This window comes from Apteryx mantelli, chromosome 3 (assembly GCF_036417845.1).
Source record: "Apteryx mantelli isolate bAptMan1 chromosome 3, bAptMan1.hap1, whole genome shotgun sequence".
In the NCBI taxonomy this organism is placed as follows: domain Eukaryota; kingdom Metazoa; phylum Chordata; class Aves; order Apterygiformes; family Apterygidae; genus Apteryx; species Apteryx mantelli.
The window spans coordinates 116,812,015-116,837,279 of NC_089980.1; the positions used below are offsets into that span (position 1 = coordinate 116,812,015).

General features: G+C 40.1%; 1 protein-coding gene across 9 annotated transcripts in view; it reads left to right on the top strand.

Annotated features, from left to right (window-relative positions):
* Nucleotides 1-25,265, top strand: part of ERICH1 (glutamate rich 1) — a 110,824-nt gene that overhangs the window by 2,427 nt on the left and 83,132 nt on the right. For 8 of the 9 annotated variants that reach the window (XR_010883830.1, XR_010883831.1, XR_010883826.1 and 5 more), the window contains exon 2: nt 17,738-17,929. The exons of the other annotated variant lie outside the window; for it this stretch is intronic. Coding sequence is in view for 2 of the 8 variants with exons in the window: in XM_067294231.1 (XP_067150332.1) it covers nt 17,738-17,929 (192 nt within the window). In the remaining 6 variants the exon portion in view is untranslated. The remainder of the gene's footprint in view (nt 1-17,737; nt 17,930-25,265) is intronic. 9 annotated transcript variants of the gene reach the window in all.

Consider the following 25,265-nt stretch of genomic DNA (forward strand, 5'->3'; position numbering starts at 1 on the left):
GTGACGAGTAAAATGACTTGTTTATTGGGCTCATATTTGTATAGGGATGCAACTGTGATTGCAGCCCCTTATGTTGGGGGGAACGTTTAAAGACTAAATCTCAGATATTTGAAAATTCTTAGTTCTTGCAGATACAGCAGTGTTTTTTCTGTTCTTAACTGTTTAAGAATAATCTTGCTTCTTACAGATAATGTTTTGGTTTTTTTCAAGTCTTCATATAACTTGTTTGAAAACACTTTGTGTCTGTTTTTACAAAATATTTTAAAACTTTTTTTTTTTTTAGGGTGAATGTCTTTTTTTTTGTAAACATATGTGTTTACCAACAAGGGCCACATGCATCAGAATTGGAATTTGATGCCTGATGCAGGTTTCTTTTACTCTGGGAGAGGTATCCTAGTCTTTTTACAGCAATTAATAGTGCATGTTGTTTTCGGTGACCAAAGACTTATTACAGCTAGCCAAGATCCAAATTTTATTTGGATTGTACTTGAATAAATTGCTGATACCAATGGTTTTGTAATTAAAGATAGCAGTTGCATTAGGGCAAGTGTAATTGAATCTGCCATTAAAACTTAATGAAAAATTTCGTTTTCATAGGCCTTCTTTCATTGCTTGTGCCTGGATGAGTTGTCTGATCAGGAAGGCAGGCCAGCATGATAAGGAAGGAAAAGGCAGAAATGATAGACCCACCGACTTTGCACACAGAAAGTCTGTGAGGATAACTCGTGCTTGCAGATAGTTGAATACCCATAGCCTGACATAATGTGGCATTGTGTGGTGGGTTTTTTTGTTTGTTTGTTTGTTTTTTTAGAAGGAGTACTTTGGAGTTTTTCTTCTCTACTTTTCAGTGAGACAGTATGGTTCACAAGTTGTAGACGGGATGCTATTTAAAGATATTTCTAGGAACAATTCTAGGTACTTCTGTTGTTTTACAGAGTTAGTTTTCTTAAAACAATTGGCATGTGAAGCATTTCGCTCAACAACGCTAATTTTCAGGCTGTGGTCAGTAGATTCCTGGAGTCGAATCTACAGTCATCTGTTTGTTTGTTTTAATAGGCAATATTTTCTTTATTAAGCTTTCAGTTGCCTGCAGTTCAAAAAGTTGAAAACCATTTGTCTAGAAGTTTGCATTTCTGTTAAGGATTGCATAGTAACTTATGTTAAAACTCCTTTCTGAGTTCATAACTAGCAAAAAAAAAAAAATCAAATCCTCTTTTCTTAAAAATTCCAGTACTTTGTATCAATGGGATATTTATATTGGTTTCTATTATATGCATATGTGGGTAGGTATGCAGAAAATATTGGGTATTATGTCATGATCAAATGTTCAAGTCATAGGAAATTGTACTAATTTACTATATTTACATGACCTTCCTCAAGGTCATGTAGACATTTGATTGTATTTACCCTCTTTTATATTATATGAACTTATGAAGATTCCTTTGCAATTTAATTTAAATGAGACACTGTTTTTTGAACTTTTGCCTGTGGTCAGTGATGCTGCCACCACCAGTTTCATGGTTTGTCTGTTTTTTTTCTGTGGTATTATTTTGAGCTTAATTTTAGTTTCTTTTAAGCAGAGAGAGCAAGTTGTCTCTTTAAAATTTCCGAGGTTTTTTTTTCTGTTCAGTAGTCTAAACTCTGGATGGCTCCCCCCCCACCCTCCCACTACACACTAGTCTTCAGTTATTCTTATGGCAATATTTCAGGCCATTATAGTACTATTTTTCTCTTCTCTATGTTGTTAACAGCATCTACTGTAAAGTTACTTGATGATGCCAAAGATGTTCCTAAATTAGAATGTAACAAGAATTCTGTGAGGTTTAGAAAATTCGCACTGTAGTTGCTTGAAAGGAAAAGGCTACTTTTTTGAACTTTAGCCCAGATATGTGCTATGGTTTGACGCTTACTTCAGGGCATGTGCTGTTTTCTCTCTGCATGCATAAAGCACGATGAGAGTTCTTTAGATTGAAGTAAGGTTTAAACTTTATGGAATTTAGAAAGCTTATGGATACACTAGCAGGGGACTGGACTTGACGACCAAAGAGATTATCCAGTCATGCTCTTATGAAATATCAGATTTATAACTGTTTCTGCAACCTTAATTTTATGCTCTCATGAAGCTGATCTCTGCTCTGAATAAGGCAAGGGTCATAGCAGGAGCAAAACAAAATAGTACATGATCCTGTAATTGGACTACTGTGATGAGTGTATGGTGCAAGAGGAGAGACCTTTGTTTCCTCTCCCTTCTGAAATAAATCATTGGTGTCCTTATAGTTCGTTCATTTATTTTTTTTATCTAGTGTAAATGGGGAATGTTAATTCCAACTCTCCGTTCATATTTATGAGGACACTGTCAGTTTCCTTACTGGTGTAATGTGAAGGGAAACCATGTAAACCATCAGCTGCTTTGCTAAAGACTATGTAGTCATATAAGCACTAGTTAGTGGACATAAGAGGATGAGGTTTTAAGCTCAAGGCTTTGGGTTTTTTCCTCCAACTTCGGCCTCAGGATTGGAAGAAAGTCTCTTACTAATATGATTAAAAGTTGGCTACCTTTGAGTACCCACAATTACTTTTTTTTTTTTTTTTTTTTTTTTGTCAACAGAGCTGAGTTTTAGTAAGGGAAGATGAGATATCTTCCAATATTTTGAATGGGATCTTTTTGATTGTGCCAGGTAGGATAAAGATAATTGTATGAAAAATGTATTGCTATGTATTGTGAAAGATGCTTAGAAACATGGATAATGTGCACAAATCAAAATAGTGGTGAAAATGCTCTGTTTTCCCAGGACTCTGGTAAGGGTACTGTTACAATAAGGTTCCACTATGAGTCAGGCAGAGTTCTTGCGAACAGCTGGAGCAGAATCCTGATGTTCTCATTATGTTGGCTATGCGGCTTCTTATCATGTCTCTCCTGTATCATGTCAAGTTTATTAGATGTCTAGGAGCTCACAGTCGCAATTAAGGTGGCCTACTGAGAGATCTCTAAAGCTTTTGTTAAGACAGGATGGCACGATACATTAGTCAGATTCTTATTGAACTACACAGCCATGCAGAATATACTGACAGCTGTAACACTAGTCATCTTGATTAGAAGCTGCAATGTGACACAGAGATCGTGCTTAGTGAAGCTGAATCAATTTCATCTAAGCTAAGAGAAAACAAACGCCTGCTTTTTTTGTAGTGAATAACTTACTTATTTTGTATCTGCGATTGCCATGAGCTATGTTGAGCTGTATGCACACAGCGGTGAAAGTATAAAATTAACTCCTCTGTTACTTACTTCTTAATTTAGGTGAATACATAAGTGTGGGATATGGTATCGCTATACTCTTTCCTTTCCTTCCTCCCCTATAGACACATGTCAAGATGTATACTAAAATAAGTTGCTCTTGTTTAAATGGTGCCTCAAAGCTAGGAGGACTGTGCATTATTCAAGTTTCAGGGAACAAGGTGATTTTTCCTCATATAAAAGACTAGATAGCACTGGATGAAAAGATAAATGGAACCTTACATTTTGTGGACTGCTATATTAATCACAAAATTGGAGTCCTTTTTACACTATGCAGTTATCAAATTGTAATAATAAGACAAGAATAAAATCTAGGCATTTGGCATCCGATTTTAATGTCTGATGGAACACTAATAGATGCTGTTTCAGTGAGAATAACATCAGAGGTCTTGAGACAAACCTTAAGGTGATGAAGTTAGTGTTACGCGCTAGACCTAAAAACAACGGCATCTGAGCTTCTTGTGCAGCTCCCCATGGCATTTTGGTTAACAACTGTACTGAGATGCAGACAGCTGACATCTAGTGGTTCAAGCACAGAATTCATGCGACCTTGGATAAAAGTAAATTCTTCTGTTGTTTGATCTCCAGACTGTGGGTGCAAGTTTTCCTTTTTTGACCTGAATATATAACAATAGTTTTACCAACTCAAGAGTGAAATGATCTATGTCATGTGGAATGTAAAGTGAAGTAAATTGTGAAACTGGAAGAGTGAGAACCATTCCCACCTTATGTCTGGATACGCAGTCGAAAGAATGTACATGTTGTTTTTCCCTTTATCTGTCATTCAAGTTGTATCAGGATAGTAGAACTTACAAATCATAGAAGAAGATGGTAAAGTTAAAAAATAGTCAGTTTGTGATACCAGCATTTCATCCCAGTGTTCCTACTAGATTACTGGTTCTAAAAAACAAAAACAAGCAACCCACCCTCCTTAAGCTCTGCTGACTCAGATGATAATAGATCTATGCTGGAGAACAAGAGGAAGAAGCAAACAGCCTTTGTTTAAAAAAAGCACTTTATTTGCAGAGGCAAATACTAAAAAGTTAGGGATTTGAGGCTGAGAGACGGTGCCTTCCAGACTGAAAGACTTTGTTTATTTCTTCAGAATCCAGCTTTCTAACTTTTAGAAAGATCTTCACAGAAAAGGAATTAGTACATAATAAAGGACTCTTTAATGCAGAGAGGCAGAAAAAGGATGAAGATCAAAAAACTCAAGTTGTACAAATGTAAATAACAAAAATAGCTGTGTTTTTAGTGGCAAAGGTGATTAAGCACTGGAATAAACTAGTGTGAATGATTTGGATTATTTGCTTTTTGAAGGGCCTCCATAGTCTTTTGAAACATTACTAATCTTATTGAGACACAAGTTGTCTGTTTGAATGTGAGTAATTGTGTAAAATTATTTCTTACAGTCACTCAGACGAGATGACCTAGTGGTCATTCTGGCCTTAAGGTGGCAGTGTGAATTCCACCTTGAAATTTGAAGCTGAAAATTTATTTAATATCTTTCTTAAGGAGGAATTTCAGAAACTGGTGGACTTCCTGAAATTAAATAACAGAGATAAATATGTAGAGCTATGCACTTGTAGATAGATACAGTCAGGTCTAAATTATGAAAACAGAAGGTATTGTGGCTGATCTGCAGAATGGCATCCTCTTTGACTAAGCACAGTATCTTGTAACATCTGTTTAGTCTCTGAGTTCATCTACAAGTGCCTCTTTCAAGAGGTAGTCTACTCCAGCCTCTATTTTCTGCGTTTCTATCCACCGCTGGAATTCTGCTTATCTTGCACTTTTTTTTGTCCCTTGGAAGATCAGTTTTCTTATCCCCATGATTGTGTTTTGCTTTGGTTTGCATATGTTTTATCTATGGTGGAATGAAAGTATGTCAGATCTTCGCAAAGCTGACCTTTCTGGTAGCAGGAAAATAAGATGACTTGTTCTTTGCCTTCCTCCTGGCTTGAACAAGAACATCCCTTCTTAAATATGGCAAACAGTCCTTATGATGTTTTGAACTGTCAGGCTATACGGGATGTAATTGCATGTCACTGCATTCCTGCTCTCTTCCTTATGTTTCCATGCAGCTTGAGAACATTTTTGGAAATAGGGAAGTTGTATGGAAGGTTGTGAAAAGAAGGGGAAGGAGGAGGTAGAAGTGATATCCTGTTCAGCTGTCATAGAATGTTTTGTTCTAGTTAATTCCTCCCTTTCCTCTTTGTTTGATTTAAATCTGTTGATAGTGAGTGAACTGGTGTCTCAAATCTGGGAATCTTCTTCGCAGCTATGTAATCTTGACTGAAAGCTTCTTGAAGTGAATGTTTAAATGGCTAGTTGTTGTCACCAGGGCTCGAACTTGCATATACGCGCACACATGTGCAGAACTGGCTTCATCCAAACCTCTGGTCTCTGCCACTCAAAGCAGTGGTCCTGAGGTCTTTGAGCTATCAGATGTGGCCTCTTTTTTTTGGGGGGGGGGAGGGAGGGAGCTGAGGTATATTTTTGTCTGGAAGCAATGCATATGTGGCTTCTACTGTACTGTGAAATTCAGGTCAAGCTTAATATACTTAGTTGTTCTCAGATGTCTTAGGTCTTGGTTTCTATTGACTGTAATGGGAGCTTGTACTCAGTACAGTGTCACTCTAGGTAGTACTTCAGGTTATCTTATCTTACACTGTGATTGGTCAGCTGAATTGCTTTCTTGGATTGGTTCTCTATGGAGAGATATATAATGTATAAACAGAGTATGACACCTAGCACATGTCTGCAGTTAAGTATCATAATTTCAGCCTGAATTCTGCCCCTAGTGTCTAAAATCTAAATTGGATGCTTTTATTTGGTTGTGGTCTTTTTGAGACTTGTAAGGTTATGACCTAAGAATTGGTGTATGTTAGGCCAAACAAATACAGGGTGAAGACCTTTGCTCATCAGTTCAGCCAGCTGAGCAACTCTTTTAGAAGTAATGTGGAAGACTTAAGACATGAAACCCTATCCTATGTGATAGAAGACAGAGGGAAAACATGTTAAACTTTGTAGGGAATGGTTTAAGGGGGTGAATCCTAGCCTGAAATTCCCATTATCAGTCTTCAGTCTTGTAGCTGGTAAGAATATCACACTGGCTAACACTTCCTGTATGCAACAGCACCCTGAACTTTTTTTTTTTTTTTAATACCTCATCTTTTGAATCCTAATGGAATCCATGTATCTAACTCTTTTTTCCCTTTCTCATCCCTGATCAAGAGGGGCTATTCAGCAATGTTTGGGCAAGAGGGTAATGGAGTTGTTGTACCCAGCCAGACAAGGCCATAAGCAACCTGCCCTAGTTGACCCTGCTTTGAGCATTGAGGTTAGACTAGATGACCTCCAGAGGTCCCTTGCAACTTCAGCTTCTCTGTGATTCTGTGACCATTCAGTAAAATAACTTTCTTTACATGCTGTTTGTAGGAGGTATGTGATACATAAGAAAGGAGACTTCAAGGATTTAAATGCTTTTAAATATTGGAGAGTAATTCCGCACTAATAGAGATGAACTAAACACTTTAATGAAGCCTTGTCCATATGTTTTGCATATGGATTGTCTTCCATTCTGCTCTTTTTTCCATCCCCTTCTCTTCTGCTCTACTCTTATATTTGTTATCCTGTATTAACAGGAACAAGGTTTTTAAATGTCTTACACATGGATTGGCTTCAGAAGAAATTCCTGACTCTTTTCTTGTTGGAAAGCGCTTGTGTTTGTAGGACAGAAAAAACAAGTAGAGCAAGTTGTAGGCTTCTCAGAGCTCTAATACATTCAACACTTGTGATGCCATTTACTTTATTCTTGCTGTCCAAGTTGCATTTGAGTAGGTAGCAAGCGACCAACTGAGAAACACGATGGGAGTGCGTGCAGTACTTAGGGCAAGTAACCAAAAGAGCATGGAAGGCATTCTCCACAGAAATGTTTTTGAGGAAACTATCTCCTCCCCCATTCAGCTGGAAGGGACCTCTTCTGACGTTGATCAGAATTATATTTGTTTAGTTATGCAGCATGCATTAGTTATACGGTCTGTAGCCTTAACTGAATTTTTGGTAATGCTCTCAACCCCTGGAGAGAACCTTCTTAAATCTGTGATGCTATGCCAATACTGATGTGTGTAGTTATGGGTAGTTTGCTTATACACAGATAGGAAACTTTAAGTAGTGTTTGTTTAATACTTAGGTGCTAAGCAATGTGTTTGTTTGAAGCAAGGCTTTTTTTCTCTCTTTACTCTTCTCACTTACAAAATTAGTAATTAGGAGTACAGAGATCCTGGATATTAATCTAGTTTGAATCACTAGCCAGCACATGTTCTGTACTCTTTTTCTTGGAGTTATATTTTGCTTTGCTTCTCCTATGTCAAACAGTAGACACTTGGTGCTTTTTCAATCTTCTGATGCATTTGTTTATTCCTCATGTTTTCTACATGAGAGTTGTGAAGAACTAGCTGTGGAACTAGTGTGGTACCTGTTGCAACTTGTTCTCACTTCTGAAAATACTGGCTCCTTCTCCTCACCAACTAATTCCTGGAAAGACAGGTCTTCTGGTGTTGCTTCAATTTCATTGCACAGGAGGAACACTCAGTACTTTCACTTGTGGGCTGGTGATGTGGCTGGTAAGAGAATGAGCTTGTTTCACTTTTGAAACCTAATTAGAAAACTGATTCAGAAGTCAAGACTAAAGTGTGTATGCTTTTTTACTTCTGTTGGTCTATTAGAATAAAAAATTTCTACTGAAATACATCAACTACTTCTCTTAATCTTGTATTTACAGTTCTTTGCACTTCAGACTCAAGGCCCCAAGTGTTTGAGGTCTTGCGTATGTGTTTGAGATCTAGACATCTTTAAGTTTCACTAGCTTAAATGTAGTTTGAGTACTGCTAGTGCTTAGAATCTGCTTATTTTGCAAGGAGCTGTATCCTTCCTTTAACAGATAAAGCATGTTTTTTACGTTTTGCTGGCATTGCAACTAGGGGTTCTGAAGATATTAAAATGGCCACAAGAAAGATCAGATAATCTGGGTTTAGTTGCATGAAATACAGAAGTGAATTCCAGTATTCTTGGTTGGGCTGATGCTTACTTTGGTTTATAAAGTAACATCAATTTCTTTCAATACTTTAAGCAATTCTGACAAAAAGTAGCAAATACAGACTAAGAGTTTCCAAGCAATGTGGCTAGGTCATGTGGATGTATGTGTAGGCATGGAGAATCTATCCTTTTGTCCATGTGTCCCCCGCCGCCCCCCCCCCCCAAAAAAAAAAAAAGCAAGCCAGTAATTTGTTGGAACTTGCATCTCTTTGTGTGGGCATGTGAAGGGAAAGACAGAAGGGTAGGAAAGGATCAAGGAAGAAGAGAATTTTTAAGATATTTAAAATTAGAATGTTTCACAAAGATCTCTTTAATGATACCAGGTTCTTTTTCTTGCTTAATAGTACATGCAGACTGTAAATGGAGACTAGTTAGCAACTTGGCAGCTCTTCCTCTTTTTGAAATGTGCACCAGCTGTTTGCATCTCTTTAACTGCAGTTAAATGAAACTTTCTTCTAGACAGCATGTGTTGTACTTGAAATGCAGCTAAAACGCTTTGTAATCTCTCAAACATAATATACATTCAAACATAATATATAGCCCATGGCACTTCATAAAAAATATAATGCCAAGGCATGAAAGAAAATTTTCAAGAGTGGCCTCTATTTTGGGAGTTATAAACAGAATTGTCATCCTACCCTATCCTTACACATAGTGCTAGCAGTGAAGATCTCAGTGAGAACTTATGTCACCAAAGATGCACATTTGATGCATGATGACTAGTAGGTTTTGCAGTGTTGGCTTACAAGCTCATACAATCTCTGCTATATAACATTTAAAGAGACAAAAGTATGAAAAGTATGATCACAGAACCCAGAATACTGGGCTAATGGAGAATACATGAGACCTCTAGCCAAGTTCCCTTTCTCTGTCTTAGTACTGACTGAGTGCCTTTATTGCACAGAAACTGCAGTTGGTGATGGGACTTCTCATTTGCCCTCTTGAATACCTACTAGGCCCTTGCTTTGTATGAGAGAGAGAGAGAGCAGCATTCCCGTCCTGGCTCAATAAATAACGCATGCAAATTTGAACAGCTGCAATATGAGAAATTCAGAGCACTGCTTTATAATACCTTATGCCTGCTTGGGGTATAAATACACTTAAATATGGTATCTTACTAATTCTATTTTAAGTGCTCTCAGATTGATCAGCCTCAAGCAAATACAAATGAACTACAAAGAAAAATGCTGTTATTAAGTACAGAGAATGTTTTTCCTTCTGTCATGGCTGTATCTCTGAACTTCATACCTGTAAGAGGTGCAAGACTGGTAGCCATGAAAATACTGATAAACCTCAGAAAACCCTCTCAAGCAGTGGCAAGAAAAGCTTTCTGTTCCAGTGTGTTTAAACCTTTAGATAAAGAGTTCACTTCCAGGGTGACAGAAGACTGTATTTTATGTTCTGATTTTTGCCAATTAGGGGTATTTCCTGATCACTGAATGTTTAAGCTGGGATAATTTGTCTAGGCTTTGGGGTTGGGGGGGGTCTTTTTTCCTGAAATTGTGTGGTTTTGTTTCCATTGTTGCTGTAGTGATAACACAATCATACTGGAACGTAAGAAAGTCTGAACTTTCTTAAGAATAAATGAGATTTGCTCTGGTACTACCTGTCTGACCCTCTCATTAATGACTGAATGTACAGGCTAGTAGCAAGCAAATACATCCAGTGAAAAAGGTGTAGCAATTCACTGCTGCTTCTTCTGTTCCTCTAGGAAGAAGTTTAACTATTTTAAATTTTCAAACAAAACTGTTCTCCTTTTTCTCACTGAATGTATCACATTTATTACCATTCCTGTACATCTAATAGGAGCTATGTACTCCACTGTAAAATGACTTAGGCTTTTGATAGTGTTGTGAGGAAGCTTGAAAGTGTGTTTAAATCTAATTATATTCTGAATGAAAATACAGTGGCTGTACAGGTGACTGACTTCCTCTGGTGGCTTTTTAAACTGTTATTTACCACTACTGTAAGCCAAATTGCAATTCCTTTTCTTCTACTTCAAGTAGAAAACTTGATGTCAGTGGGATTTCTTTGAGGAAGCTGAGCAAAATCTCACCCAAATACTGTAAATGAGAGCTTGGGTTGGATATTATGTATTTTTCCCCCTTTCAAAAAAACAGCTATACTTAGTGGGTAGAACTGGTAATTCATTTATGAGTGTTTGACTTGCACACTTATAGTGGCTGTAGTGAAAGTCAACTTATCTGGTATTGTCTGATATGCCATGACTCCCTTTTGCTAATTTTAACTTCACAAAAACCTATTTTAGATCTTGTAGGTCTAAATCTATCCCATATAATGGATGTAATGAATCTAAAAATTGTTTTGTATAATAGATGTACCATTATATTTGGGAATCTTCTTTCTCCTCTGAACTTCAAAATAGCTAAGATATATTTTGTCCACTTCCTTTTAACAAAGGATCCAATGTGACATGGATCACATTCACCTGATCCCTGGCTTATCAGTAACCAACTACAAGCAAACCCTGGAGTCACCTGTCGGAACTATAGGGTTAAAAGCAGTCTTTGTGGGATTCAGTTCTAGTCCTCTCTGTTGCAGGCAACTTTGTAGTGTTTATAGCAATGTCTCTTACATCAAGCTCTGACACCTAGCTACTGTGTTTTGTTTTGCCCTGTTTATTGGAAGATTGTTGCAAAATTTCTAGATGCTCATCAAGAAGATTTTGGATTGGTAATTCTAATTTATTGTTAGTTTCCAGTATTTATTTGTGGCATGGTTTGATGCAATCTTATCCTTGAACTACATAACATTTTCACTGTTTCATGCTTACAGTTCTCTTGGTGTTTGTTTTCTTAGGCTGAGCAGTCCAAGCTCTCCTTGTTCTTCTGTGTCCTATTGATTATCCAAAGAACTCTTCTATACCTGCTCTGATTTGAGTTCAGCTAGCTTGTAAACAATAGACTTAAGGTTGTTAATGTTTCCAGTGAGGTTTCTTTAGATTCTTATATTTTCATACCTTGGATTAAGAATGTTTAGCCCAATAGGGTCTTGGATCACATTTGCATCATACATGACCTTAATCATAGTGGTGACTCAGTCTCTCTCATGGATGATAACACAACAGGCTTTCATCACCTCCAGCTGATGAATTTCCACTTAGGAATTTTTATTTCTCCCCCTAAGCATGGCGATCCTAATAAATAGTCCTTAAGGTTTCATTTAGCTCTTTAAACTTGCTAACTTTGTAAACAGAGGTAGTGTCAGCCAAATTCTTTCCTTAAAGCAAAATAGCAAAGGATCTCTTTAAACCTTCAGAATTTGAACTAGGTGCTTCTGTTAATACTATTACTGAGCAGTGCTTCCTTTTTGTCATTTGATCAGCCATCATATTCTGAATCTCATTTCCCTGTACAATTTTGAACTGAATTAAATCCATTCAACAGTACTGGTGTGGCACCTGCAACCCCAGCCCCACCACCACACCTACATGCTCTGAGGTCTGGCAAATCCAAGAAGGCTCAGAGTACAAAGCGATCTTTAGCTGACGATAATAGACTACTGCTTCTCTCATCTTCAATGTCTGGTTTCAACAATATGCATCTTACAATGTAAGGAAAATCCATCTGTGTAGTATTTAAATCCTGTCAGATTACTGGAAGGGAAAGAGTACTCAATATATAGCAAGCATTTCTTTCTCAGTTTTATTTTCACTTTATTTGGACTCTGGAAACATCAGCAATGGATAAATCTTTCCACATACTTTCCTGAATTAAAATGGCAACTAAATCTGCCATGTTAACACAGAACTCCAAAATATGATGGTCCCCGGGCCATATTTCTCTAGGCTAGAGCAACTAGAAATTCTTTCAATTGTCACTCTGTGACCAGGAGTTCAGAACCATGTCTGTCTTCAGTCATGCATAACTATGGGGAAATTTTTCCTCAGATTGCAGAATTCATTCCCTACAGAACTCTGAAAGTATCTTTAATTTTCTGTAGGTTGGGAGTAATGACCTATAGATTGTACCTCAGAGAAATGGAGCTATGCCAAAAACACTATGGTAGCTTTTCAAGGTTCACTGTGGATTGGGCAAACTAAGTTGTCTTTTCAATAATTCCTGTCTGGTCCATGCCCTATAAAACTTCTTGGATTACCATCTGCTGTTCCAGATTTTGTGGGGAAATAAGGACAGCTGAAAGATTCTGCATTGCTTTCAGCTGCACCCACCTCACTTTCGTTCCTGCCCCCAAACCTCTTAGCTCATCTCCTTTCCTTTCTCACTTCCTGTTCCTCATCTTTTAGTTCAAGAGACTGTTTTCTTCTAAGAGTGGAGATATGCTTGCAGTAGCTCTTAAAACAAGGCTTCCCATTTCCTTGTAGTAGGCCTTTTACTGCTGTTAACATTTCTTTCCTGTTCAATTATAGACTCAGTTCCAGAGATAACGATAATTCCTCTCATACTATCTCTTACTATCTCCCCCTGCCCCCCTTTTTCCAGAATGGAACACCGGGTTTTGTAATAAATGAATACAATTTCCAAGGATGTCCTTGAAAACCTATTCAGTCAGAGTTATTAAACTCACTCTCTTGTATCTTTCACATTAATGCTGTATGTTAATCTGTCAATTTTCTTAATTTCTGATTCCAGTTAGTGTATCCCTCTTTTCTCTTTGCTCAAAAAGCAACTCTTGAGATCTTCCAAAAACACATCTCAAAGCATATGCTTGTTCATCAGTCTGCTACCAAAAGTGGAAAAGGGTTCTTGGACTGGTCTCTTGAAAGACTACATGAATCTGTGCAGATCCTCTCTCAATTACTTTGACTGGAAAACAACAGCAACAAATACATGCATGCATTTAGCTGTGCTACTGGTATGATGAGAGCAAGTCTTATTCTATTTGGGAACTGATAAGTTTGTCTTTAGAAGCAGATGATTTTCCTTGTATCCTCTTATATTGCATGTCTCAACTCAAGAGGTAATTGTTAATGGTCTGAGTGTTTCGTACCAGATGCCTTTGGTATTATGTAGCATCACAGGTCAGTACATCAGGTTAAGGAGATTTCTGAGCAGGGAAGAAAAGCTGCCCTGTAGGAGCTTGGGCTCACGTGATGCTATGGTTAAGCCAACATTCATGGATGTTACAGGGCTTGTCTTTAAGCATTCGCAGTAATAAAGTCCTGAAGAAAAGAGCAACCTCCATTGTCTGAAAAATGTTTTGGTAGCTTAGCTCTAAGAAGGACTCCTAAATGCAAAGCAGAGTGCTTCTTTGTAGCATGTGAAGCAGCTGAGTGTGGCAGGATAGATATTCCACAGAGCCTAATTTCCCTGTTCACTGATATGCAGGGCAAACTTGTTCAAAAATGTTTTGGGCCACAGGCAGATGTGTGTGATTTTTTTTTTTCCTTTCTTTCTTTCTTTAAGGTTAAAATATGCTTAGGATTCCAAATATTTCAGACTAATCAGTTTTTCAACTGTCCTGTGGTAATATCACCTCTTCATTCTCCTGAGAAAGGTGTACTGCTGGGATACACTACTTCCTGCTCTGTTCAGGAGGCTTGAAATACATCTGGTTCCAAACAGGTAACTTGTCATGCCATGGTCTGTGCTGCAGACTCCCCTTCTGTCATGGATTTGGGGATTTACTATTCCTCTTAATGGATGTCTTTTGTAGTGCTGTAGGCAGAGAAGACCCTCACCCCAACCCAGCCAGCTTATTTCTATGCCTGTGCTGAAACCTCTAGCCAATAAGATTGAGTGTTTTTTTTGGTGTTGCCAGCTAAACCCCATTTTTGCTGAAATAAATCCCTCACTACCACTTATATTAATTCTAAGTGAGAGATTTTTATGAAAGAATAGTTTGCTCCATATTCAGGCCCTTCAAAAGCAAGCATTGATTCAACTTTTGTAGTCAAACATGGGTATTACAGATGAGGATGGCCCCATGAAAATAAGAAGGAATGAATGTATGAAAACTGATCTCATATTGCTTTCTGAACCAATGCTATTGTACATGAATGTGAATGTAGTCCCTGTATTTAACAAGAAAAGACAGCAGTAGTTCTTGCGTGTGGGCATCTGAACAGATGGCTAGAGAAATCAGAACTCAAGACGGGGACCATAAAATCCACTGTAGCAACTATGAGACTACCTCTCCTCAGCAGACTTGGAGAAAACCTTTTTCCTTATATAGGTTCATCAGTATCTCAGTGATTGTTTGCTTTGGGAGAACAGCTTCATCAGTACAAGTGCTTGAATGTTAACTTAGTAACAGGACTACTAGAGCTCATTAAAATGCTGTAGTGTTAGTAGTAATACTTGGGGAAAGGATCCAGGGTCAACCTCTTGGATAACTTGCTTTAGGGTCAGAGATTTGCAAAAGTCAGTTAACTCTGTCATGGTACACTGCTCGTTTCTGTCTGTTTCCTCTAGTTATCCTCTAAGGAGAATCACTGTGGGCTTTGACTTTTTAACTGTAGAACATTCTCACAGGGGAACCTGATGAAGAGGAACTACATATTCAATACACATTTGCTGTTGATATCTTTCCTTCTGGGAACAGTAGTCTTAACCCTTAACCTGCAAAATGGGGTTGTAATTACTTGAAGGGGACATCTCTGGCAGTGTCTCTTGGGATTTTTTCATGTCACTGAATGATGGACAAGCATAGAAAAAATAAATTCGGGCTTCTTAGGCAAAGCTTTCTGTACAAGTATCTCTTCAGACTTGCCTCTTGTCATAGGCCTTTTTGTAAGGTGAATGATTATTGAAAAGATTGGGTCCAAGCAAAGAATAAGTGAAGTATAAACTAAAGAGCTCAAAGTCTAACAAGACATTCTGCCCCATTTTTAATCATTTATGTGCCAATTGAAACAGACCACCAAGGTCCATGTGGAAGGATAGCAGGAAGATAGTCTTTTGAAGAGATGCCTTTTTCCTATATTAAATTCTGGTAGAAGATTCTTCTGACATAGAATTTCTCAGCTATCTAGGAAAGGGAAGCTGTGAAGACTAATGACAATGAAAAACAAAACATCTGTCAAACTGAGTAGGACCACAAACTTTGGGAACTCTTCTGACATGCAGAGTATGTCATGTTTTTTCCTTTGAACATGTCAAGACACAGTGGAAAGGTGGCAGAAGAAGCCTGTTTCTTCTTCCTGTCTGTAGATTTAACTTTAAAATTGATACCAGTTACAATCTTAAATGTGACTTCTTGGATGAAGGCTTCACTGTCAAGAAAAGAACTCCCTATTTATGGGATGAGGTGGAGGATTCTGTGCTCAAAGCTACAGTCACAGTTAACTCCTGACAGACTACTTTTGTATCAGTTGCTTCTTCAACCACTTATAGTTTCAGCATCCAAAACTTCAGGACAACATTTCCGAGTTAACTATAAATTGCTTCTTAGCAATTTAGGTGCCCTCAAGATTCCTTTTTGTGAGAAATAGTTCATAGAACAGAAAGGGAGAGAGATGGAAAAGGTGAGTGTATCTGACAGAAGCACAGGAGAGTTTTCTGCAGATGGTATACAGAGGATAAAATTGTAATGAACATAAAATTTATTAGCCTTTAATTTTTCCATAATTTTTAATACCTAGTTAAAATTAAGAACTTTAGTCCCTGAGCTAAAGATGTCTGGTAGACCTCTTTTGTTTTGGGGGTTTTGTAATTATTGTTGGTTTTGTTTGTTTATTTGAGAATCGGGTCTGAGAAGTCAGATGGAATCTTGTGTTTGGGAATACTTCCACCAATGGTAACAAAAATCAAGAATTCTCCTTGGTACTGAAAATTGCAGATAAATTGGCTGTTGCTGACTCTAATTCTGTTCATTAGTGCTCAGACTTCTAAATACCTGTTTCCTTTATATAGATAACTTTTTTTTAAGAATGTTTATCAAGGGCTTAACTTAGCGTCTTTGTGTGTGTACATATAATCTACACAACTGAATCCTAACTGAGGACTTGTAATGAGAAATATTTGAAGTATTTCCTTCTGTTCTCTTTAAGGTATTAATCTTTTCTTAAATGAGATTATTCAGCCTTTTCTGAATATACAGACTATTCCAATTCTTCCCGTTTCGGTATAACACATTGACACATTCTCACCCCTTCTAACACTTACAGGGTTGTTTCTCAGTGAGAAAATAACTGTTCACAAGTGATCAATTGTAATAGCTTTAAATGCTTTCTAGGGATAGAATCTTTTTTCTTTTCTTTTTTTTATACCATTCATTTAAAAAAAAAAAAAAAAAAAAAAAAGCTGTCTTGCATCTGAAACTTTGAAAGCAACATTAGCGGTTCAAGGATTTCCCAACTTTGTGAAGATGATTTCTTAGCATGTGTGTTAAAATTTAGCTGTGAAAGAAACTTATTTATTGAAAAGAGTTTTATGATAGTACACTTTTCTGCTAGCTACAATAGAAGCCATCTCTGTTATAACACTTGTTATAGGCAAAATTATCTTGTTCAGAATCATCACCAAGTCACTTGTATAGTACACATACACTTTTTCTGTCAAACTTAAACTTGGAATTAAGATTACATATTTTTTCTCCGAACCTACCCACCCACTCCCAGTCCTGTAATACGTGCCTGACCATGTAGAATTTTGGAAGCTGTTGGTGCTCTGTAATATATACCAATTTCTTAGTATTACTTTATATAATACATTCAAGTGATTGAAATATGCTTGTATTCCTATACAGATGATAAGTTGTTACTGACTAGATTATCTACATATATTTCTTTAATCAAATGATATTTGCATTTGAGTAACTAGTAGCAGACTGCAGATGGCATGAGAAGGGGGCCTGGAAGAGGAAGAGGCATATAAGAATGCTGCTACTTCTGTAGAAATAATTGGGTTACCATGTGTTTCTGTGGTTGCCTACTTTTTTTTTTTTTATATGATTGAATGGTTGTAATTTACTGATTTTAATGAGTAATTTGATTGCAGTGTGTCTGTGACAAAAGAGACCTGCATTTTGAGCAGCCTTATAACACTCATGTAGATGCTTGTTTTAAAGAAATTTAAAGATTATGTATATGTACATTTGCAGACCAAAGAAGTAGTGATATCTAGGTAATGTGTTGTTTTATTGCTAAAACGTAGTTAAATAATAGAGGACTTTGTGTATGTAACCTTGCTAGCGAACTCTGTTGGGTTTTAAAGCTGCTTTTTTGACTCAATTTAGGACTTTAACATATTAGTCTCAGCTTTAGTACCTGTGAGAGGTAAAGACAACTGAATATAGCTTCTGTCATATACAAGGCAAGTCTGCCTTTTATCAATTAGAGTTTAAAAAAGAAGAGAGAAAGACTTAAACTACCTTTAAATCACTGCATTTTTTGTTTAAAGGAGTTTTGTTACCCTACAGTATTCATAGGGAAAGTACTGAAACGACTCTTCGCTGAAACTTCATCATCTTCTGTTGTGCATGCGAGTGGAGAAGAGGAGATGGTTCTTGGAAACCTAGGCTCAAAATCCAAAGAGAAGGATTTGGAGAATGTTCAGACTTTGTCAGCAGATGCCAGTACATCAGGTGATACACACTGCAAATCACTTCAAGGTGAGAATGGGTAGTCCTTTTTCTGATGACATACTTTTAAATATATTTCCTTTGCCTGAGTATACTGTAGTATCTACGATTTTCATCAAATTGATACCCACAGATAAACTTTAATACAAGAACTAGGGATACCTGATACCTAGAATGCTTGAGATCAGTGCATCAGTCATCTGAAAGCTAAGAAATAGTCTTGATGGATATGTATGTATGTGGTGTTTAGCAGTAGCTAATATGAAACATCAGTGTAAGCTATGATTATCTTTGGTGTAATGTCTGCCAAACAGTGGGAAAATTAATTAAAAAGCTGAGCAGAGTTGTAGCAGTAATTAAAGATATACCCACAGATTGGAGGCAGTGGGTGATTCAGCACTTCTTCCTATCCTCATGTTACAACAGAAGCCCAGGTGCATATGTACATAAGAGAAGGCAAGTATAATCAATTCAGGCAGTATGTTAGTACTAAAAAGCATTATTTTCAGCTTATGTGGATGGAATTAAAGTAGCCTGTAAATATTTTGACAGGTAAGTAAAAGTCCTGCTTCAAATGGGCTATAAAATGTGGATGCTGTACCAAAAGATGGCATTTTAAAATGGGTAACTGATGATATTTTGTGAGTGATAGGCTCAGCACTTATGTGTAGAATGAGCATGAATTGCTTCATGTTGTAGTTCACCTAAAATCAAGTTTTGCCTTAACTGAAAAAGGTCATTAAACTGGCTCCTTCCCCCCCCCCCCCCATGTACTGTGAGCATTCAGTACTATCTTCAGAATCTGATTTGGAGTAAATGAATGTAGTATGAGTACTGCCCGGAGAAGAGTGTTATGCTGCATTTGTAGTTGGAGGTAGAACTGAAAATAATATGAATATTCTGGAAAGTCATTTGAGACATCTTTCAGTCTCAATTATGGGCTAAAAGTTTTTGTTGTTTAATTCTGTTTTAAGGTGTACATGTATGGATTTTTACTACTGCTTTATCTCAGTTATGTCTCCAGGTCCTCCTTATTGCTCTACCTTTCTCCTTTCCCCTACCATACATACATACATACATGTAAGTTTCTGTCATTGAACGAAAATCTTTGCTGTTCTATATGGACTGTACTAAAGAAGTTACAAGAATCTAAAACTATTCTGAACTGTGTGATGAATTTGGGGATAGTGCTAGCAAAATGAAATGCAAAAATGTCTTCCTGTGATGAAACGTACACTATTAGATTATCCTGGCTATTATACTTTTTTCCCCTCCCATATTGATCAATGTTGGTGGTCTGCTGTAGTAACCAAAAGGTAGATGATGTTATTTACGTCCAGTGATAATAACAGAGTATGTAACTTAACCTTTCAGAGATAACAGAGCTTTTTAAAACCTATAGTATAAAATAATAGGGCATGTCTCCTGAGAGTGTAAAAAAAATCTTTTGCTAGGGCTGTTGTTTTGTCATACGTGTTACTCACAAATGAGAAGAAATGATTGCAGATGTGGTTGGGGCAGGACATTAAAATTTTGAGAAAAGTGAGCAAAATGAGTACTAGAATTGGAAACCTGAGCTACAGGAGAACAGTTTTTTGTCTTGTCCAAGGATCTGCTTGTCAGGAACCAATAGAAGACTGCTCCAATTGCAAAGGAGCTCAGGAGAGCTGGCTGGTCTTCAAGAATAACTTCTTCAAAGCACAAGGATAGCCCATTCTAACATGTATAAAATTGAGCAAGTGTGGCAGAATGCCTCACTGAGTTCAGATGCATGTCAGGGAAGGTTAGCTGGAACAAGGCAGTCAGGTGGTCAGTGTCTTCGCTGTGGGAGCAGTCCCACAGTACCTGAAAAAGAGCAGAGCAGGCCTTGTGACAGTAACCAGGTTCATCTAACTGTCTGGCAATCGCCAGGCAAGTCAGTAGTGACAGTCTGAGATCAAGCCAGGAAAGCAAATTTGTAAGGGTATGTGGCATGAGACAGGCTGACAGGTGCCACACAGGCAAGAGTGGGACACCAGATGGTGCAGCCCATAGAAGAGGGGTTTGCTCTGGGGCGCTCCCTAAGAGTTAACAAAGCCCGGGTGTACCATGGCTGGAGCCACCACCCTGTGGAGTTGCTGTAGCCTGGGGGCACACCCTCTAAGAGCCCCATGATTGACAAGTCCGGACAAAGGAGAAGTGACACTGCAGACCCGCATCATAGATAAAGTATCTCCCTGCTATGGAGCCACTCCCCACGGAATGACCTGCTAATGGGCGCACTGTTACCCACTGAGCAGGGCTGTTGGCTGAGCAGGAGGTTACCTGCTGATGTCACATGCTGATGTGTTACTGGCTAGAGCTATACAGCTTTTGTGCAACTGTGGGCTGGCATTCTTCAGACTGGATATAAAAAGAGAGTAAGCCACATAGGTTTGGTGTGGACTCAAACGTAGGGTCAGCTGGCCTATGGACCCAAGGACCCACTCATCAGTGGGGATGGCCCTGATGTCAACAGCATGGTGAGGAGAATCCAAGGAAAACTAGATGGGAAGGGTGGCCCATAAAGGGCGAGAGTGGTTGCTATACCATGCACCTGTGATTTAACTGTGGAGCTCTGATATGTATATGTATTTTCAGTTCTGTTACATTTCTAGCTATACTATACTTTTAGCTTTGTTATAACCTCTGATGTCCAATAAATTCTCACACTTGACAAATGATGGTCTCTTGAGTTCAGTGCAACTGAATCCAGGAATCCAAAAGAATCACAGATGCTCTTCTAGTGGCGCATCATGCAGGTATGGCTGCAGTCCAGCTCAGACAGGGAAATAAGGGTGAGAGGCTCAACTTACATGCAGCATTTGAGTAAAGGGAGGGGAGCCGCTGCCGTTTGCAAACAGCTCTTTCTTCAAAATAGTCTGAATCAACGGCTGTACCATATCAGAGAGCTGGCCCTGAGTGCAGGCAGCTAAACTCTTAGGAAGGGAGGATATGTGCCCTGGGCCCTTACAACACAAAAAGGAAGTAACAGAAGGTGAAAGCAGGCAGCAGCTATCCAAGAGGAATATAGAGACATTGCCTGAGTGTGCTAGGATGGAGTTAGGAAGGCCAGAGCTCGGCTGGAGTTGAAGCTCATGAGGGATGTGGAAAGCAACAAGAAGGGCAGGCAGGGACAGCAAACGGAAGGATAAGGAAAATAAGGAACAGGTCCACTGCTCACTGGGCAGAGGACTAGTGACAGAAGACAAGGAAAAGACTGAAGTACTTGGTGCTGGTTTTCACAGAATCACAGAATCGCTGAGGTTGGAAGGGACCTCTGGAGATCATCTAGTCCAAACCCCCTGATCAAGCAGGGTCACCTAGAGCACATTGCACAGGATTGCATCCAGGCGCGTTTTGAATATCTCCAGAGAAGGAGACCCCACAACCTCTCTGGGCAACCTGTGCCAGTGCTCTGTCACCCTCACAGTGAAAAAGTTTTTCCTCATGTTCAGATGGAATTGTCTGCGTTTCAGTTTGTGCCCGTTGCCTCGCGTCCTGTCGCTCGGCACCACTGGAAAGAGTCTGGCCCCATCCTCTCGACACCCTCCCTTCAGATACTTGTACACGTTGATAAGATCTCCTCTCAGCCTTCTCTTCTCCAGGCTAAACAGGCCCAGCTCTCTCAGCCTTTCCCCATAAGAGAGATGCTCCAATCCCCTAATCATCTTTGTAGCCCTTCGCTGGACTTGCTTCAGTAGTTCCATGTCTCTCTTGTACTGGGGAGCCCAGAACTGGATGCAGTACTCCAGATGTGGCCTCACCAGGGCTGAGTAGAGGGGGAGAATCACCTCCCTCCACCTGCTGGCAACACTCTTCCTGATGCACCCCAGGATACCATTGGCCTTCTTGGCCTCAAGGGCACATTGCTGCCTCATGCTTAACTTGGTGTCCACCAGCACTCCCAGGTCCTTCTCCGCAGAGCTGCTTTCCAGCAGGTCAGCCCCCAACCTGTACTGGTGCATGGGGTTATTCCTCCCTAGGTGCAGGACCCTGCACTTGCCTTTGTTGAACTTCATGAGGTTCCTCTCCGCCCACCTCTCCAGCCTGGCCAGGTCTCTCTGAATGGCAGCACAGCCCTCTGGCGTATTTTCCACTCCTCCCAGTTTTGTATCGTCAGCAAACTTGCTGAGGGTGCACTCTGTCCCTTCATCCAGGTCATTGATGAAGAAGTTGAACAAGACTGGACCCAGTCCTGACCCCTGGGGGACACCACTAGCTACAGGCCTCCAACTAGACTCTGTGCCACTGATCACAACTCTCTGAGCTCTGCCGTTCAGCCAGTTCTCAATCCACCTCCCTGTCCACTCATCTAGCCCACACTTCCTGAGCTTGTCTATGAGGATGCTATGGGAGACAGTGTCGAAAGCCTTGCTGAAGTCAAGGGAGACAACATCCACTGCTCTCCCCTCATCTACCCAGCCAGGCATTCCATCCTAGAAGGCTATCAGATTGGTTAAGCATGATTTCCCCTTGGTGAAGCCATGCTGACTACTCCTGATCACCTTCTTGTCCTCCACATGCTTGGAGATAGCCTCCAGGATGAGCTGCTCCATCACCTTTCCAGGGATGGAGGTGAGGCTGACTGGCCTGTAGTTCCCTGGGTCCTCCTTCTTGCCCTTTTGGAAGACTGGGGTGACACTGGCTTTCTTCCAGTCCTCAGGCACCTCTCCTGTCCTCCATGACCTTTCAAAGATGATGGAGAGTGGCTTAGCAATGACATCCGCCAGTTCCCTCAGCACTCGTGGGTGCATCCCATCAGGGCCCATGGATTTGTGGGTGTCAAGTTTGCTTAAATGATCTCTAACCCGATCCTCCTCGACCAAGGGAAAGTCTTCCTTTCTCCAGACTTTCTCTCTTGCCTCCAGGGTCTGGGGTTCCTGAGGGCTGGCCTGAGCAGTAAAGACTGAAGCAAAGAAGGCATTCAGTAACTCTGCCTTCTCTGCATCCTTCATCACCAGGGCACCCACCCCATTCAGCAAAGGCCCCACATTTTCCCTAGTCTTCCTCTTGCTACTGATGTATTTGAAGAAGCCCTTTTTGCTGTTCTTGACATCTCTAGCCAGATTTAATTCCAAATGGGCCTTAGCCTTCCTCGTTGCATCCCTGCATACTCTGACAACGTTCCTATATTCCTCCCAAGTGGCCTGTCCCCCCCTTCCACTTTCTGTAGACTTCCTTCTTCTGGTTGCGTTTTGCCAGGAGCTCCTTGCTCATCCATGCAGGTCTCCTGCCTCCTTTGCTTGACTTCCTGCTCATAGGGATGCACCGCTCTTGAGCCTGGAGGAAGTGATGTTTGAATATTAACCAGCTCTCTTGAACACCCCTTCCTTCTAGGGCCCTAACCCATGGGATTCCTCCAAGTAGGTCCCTGAAGAGGCCAAAGTTTGCTCTCCTGAAGTCCAGGGTTGCCATCCTACTTGGTGCCCTGCTGCCTCCTCGCAGGATCTTGAACTCCACAATCTCATGGTCACTGCAGCCAAGGCAGCCCCCGACCTTCACATCTTCCACCAGTCCTTCTTTGTTTGTTAGTACGAGGTCCAGCAGCACACCTCTCCTTGTTGGCTCCTCCACCACCTGTGTCAAGAAGTTGTCACCAATGCTCTGCAGGAACCTCCAGGACTGTTTGTGCCTAGCTGTGTTGTCTTTCCAGCAGATATCGGGGTGGTTGAAGTCCCCCATGAGAACCAGGGCCTGGGATCGTGAGGCTACTTCCAGCTGTCTGTAGAAGGCCTCATCGACTTCCTCTTCCTGATCGGGTGGCCTGTAGTAAACACCCACAACAGTGTCACCCATGCTAGCCTGCCCTTTGATCCTTACCCATAAGCTCTCGACTCGCTCTTCATCCACCCCTAGGCACAGCTCAATACATTCCAGTTGCTCTCTTTGCCTCGGTTTTTACTGGTCAGGCTTGTCCTTGGGCCTCCCAGGTCCCTGAACCTAGTGGTAGAGTTTGTGGGAATGAAGCATTACCCGCAATAGAAGGCGATTGAGTTAAGGAGTGCATAAGCTAATTCACGAGTCCATGGGACCAGATGGAGTGCATCCAGGGGAGCTGGCTGATGTCATTGCGAGGCTGCTTTCTATCATCTTCGAAAAGACATGGCGATCAGGCATTCCTAGATGACTGGAAAAGGGCAAACATCAAATGCATTTTCAAGAAAGATATGAAGGAGGAGCTGGGAAACAGCAAGCCTGTTATGGAGTAAATCCTTCTGGAAGCTATTTCCAAGCATGTGAAAGACAAGAAGGGGACTGCGAACAGCAAGTCTTGATTTACCAAAGGCAAATCATGCCTGACCACCCCGATTGCCTTATATGATGAGATATTGTTTGCTTAAATTTTTAGCAGAGCCTTCAACCCAGTCTGCAAGAGTATTCTATAGCTAAATTGGTGAGATGTGGACTAGGTAAGTGACTGATCAGACAGGTGGAAAACTGGCTGGACTGCCAGGCTCAGAGGGCAGTCATCAGCAGTACAAAGTGTCCACGTACTGGTGGCATACCTCAGAAATTGATACTGGGGACAGTGCTGAATGTCTGTGTTAATGGCCTGGACAGTGAGATGGAGGGCACTCTTGGCAAGTTTGTGAACAATACTGAACAAGGAGAGTGATTGATATACTGGGGTATAGGCCACTGTTTAGAGGGACCTAGACTCATAAAAGGAAAGGGCTGAGAGGAACCTTGTGAAGTTCAGTGAAGTCAAGCGCAGAGTCCTGTGTCCAAAACAGAATAGCCAACAGTACAGGCTGGGGGCTGACTGACCAGAAGTAACTGCAGAAAAGGACCTGGGGATCCTGGTGGACAGCAAGTTGAACATGAGTCAGCAGCGCACCCTGCAGCAAGGAAGGCCAGCCATATACTGTGCTGTATTAGCAATACTGTCAGCAGGTCGAGGGGAGTGATATTCCTCTTGTGAGACCACATTGGAGCAGCACTTGGGAGACCATATGTGGAGTACTGTGCCCAGTTTTGGGCTCCCTAGTAAAAGAAAGATGGTGGCAAACTTGCTAAGAAGCTAAAGCAAGGGCTATATATTTTAAGGGAACAGGGCAAGGGCTATATATTTTAAGGGAACAGGGCAGGATTAAACAACATGTAACACAAGAAGAGGAGATAATCTTTGCCAGAGAATCTTTCTTATATAAGGTTTCTTCTTACTGTTTTCTCATCAAAAAGATATGTCAGGAATTTTGGTCAGATTCAGCATTCTGCCCAAAGGGTAAGAATGTGGGAAAAAAACTTCCATGGCTCATTATGCCACTCAGATATAAAAAGGGAAGTTTGAAGAGCTTTCCTACAGCAATGATTGGTTTCCTTTCACAAGCCTGCTCAGTTTTAT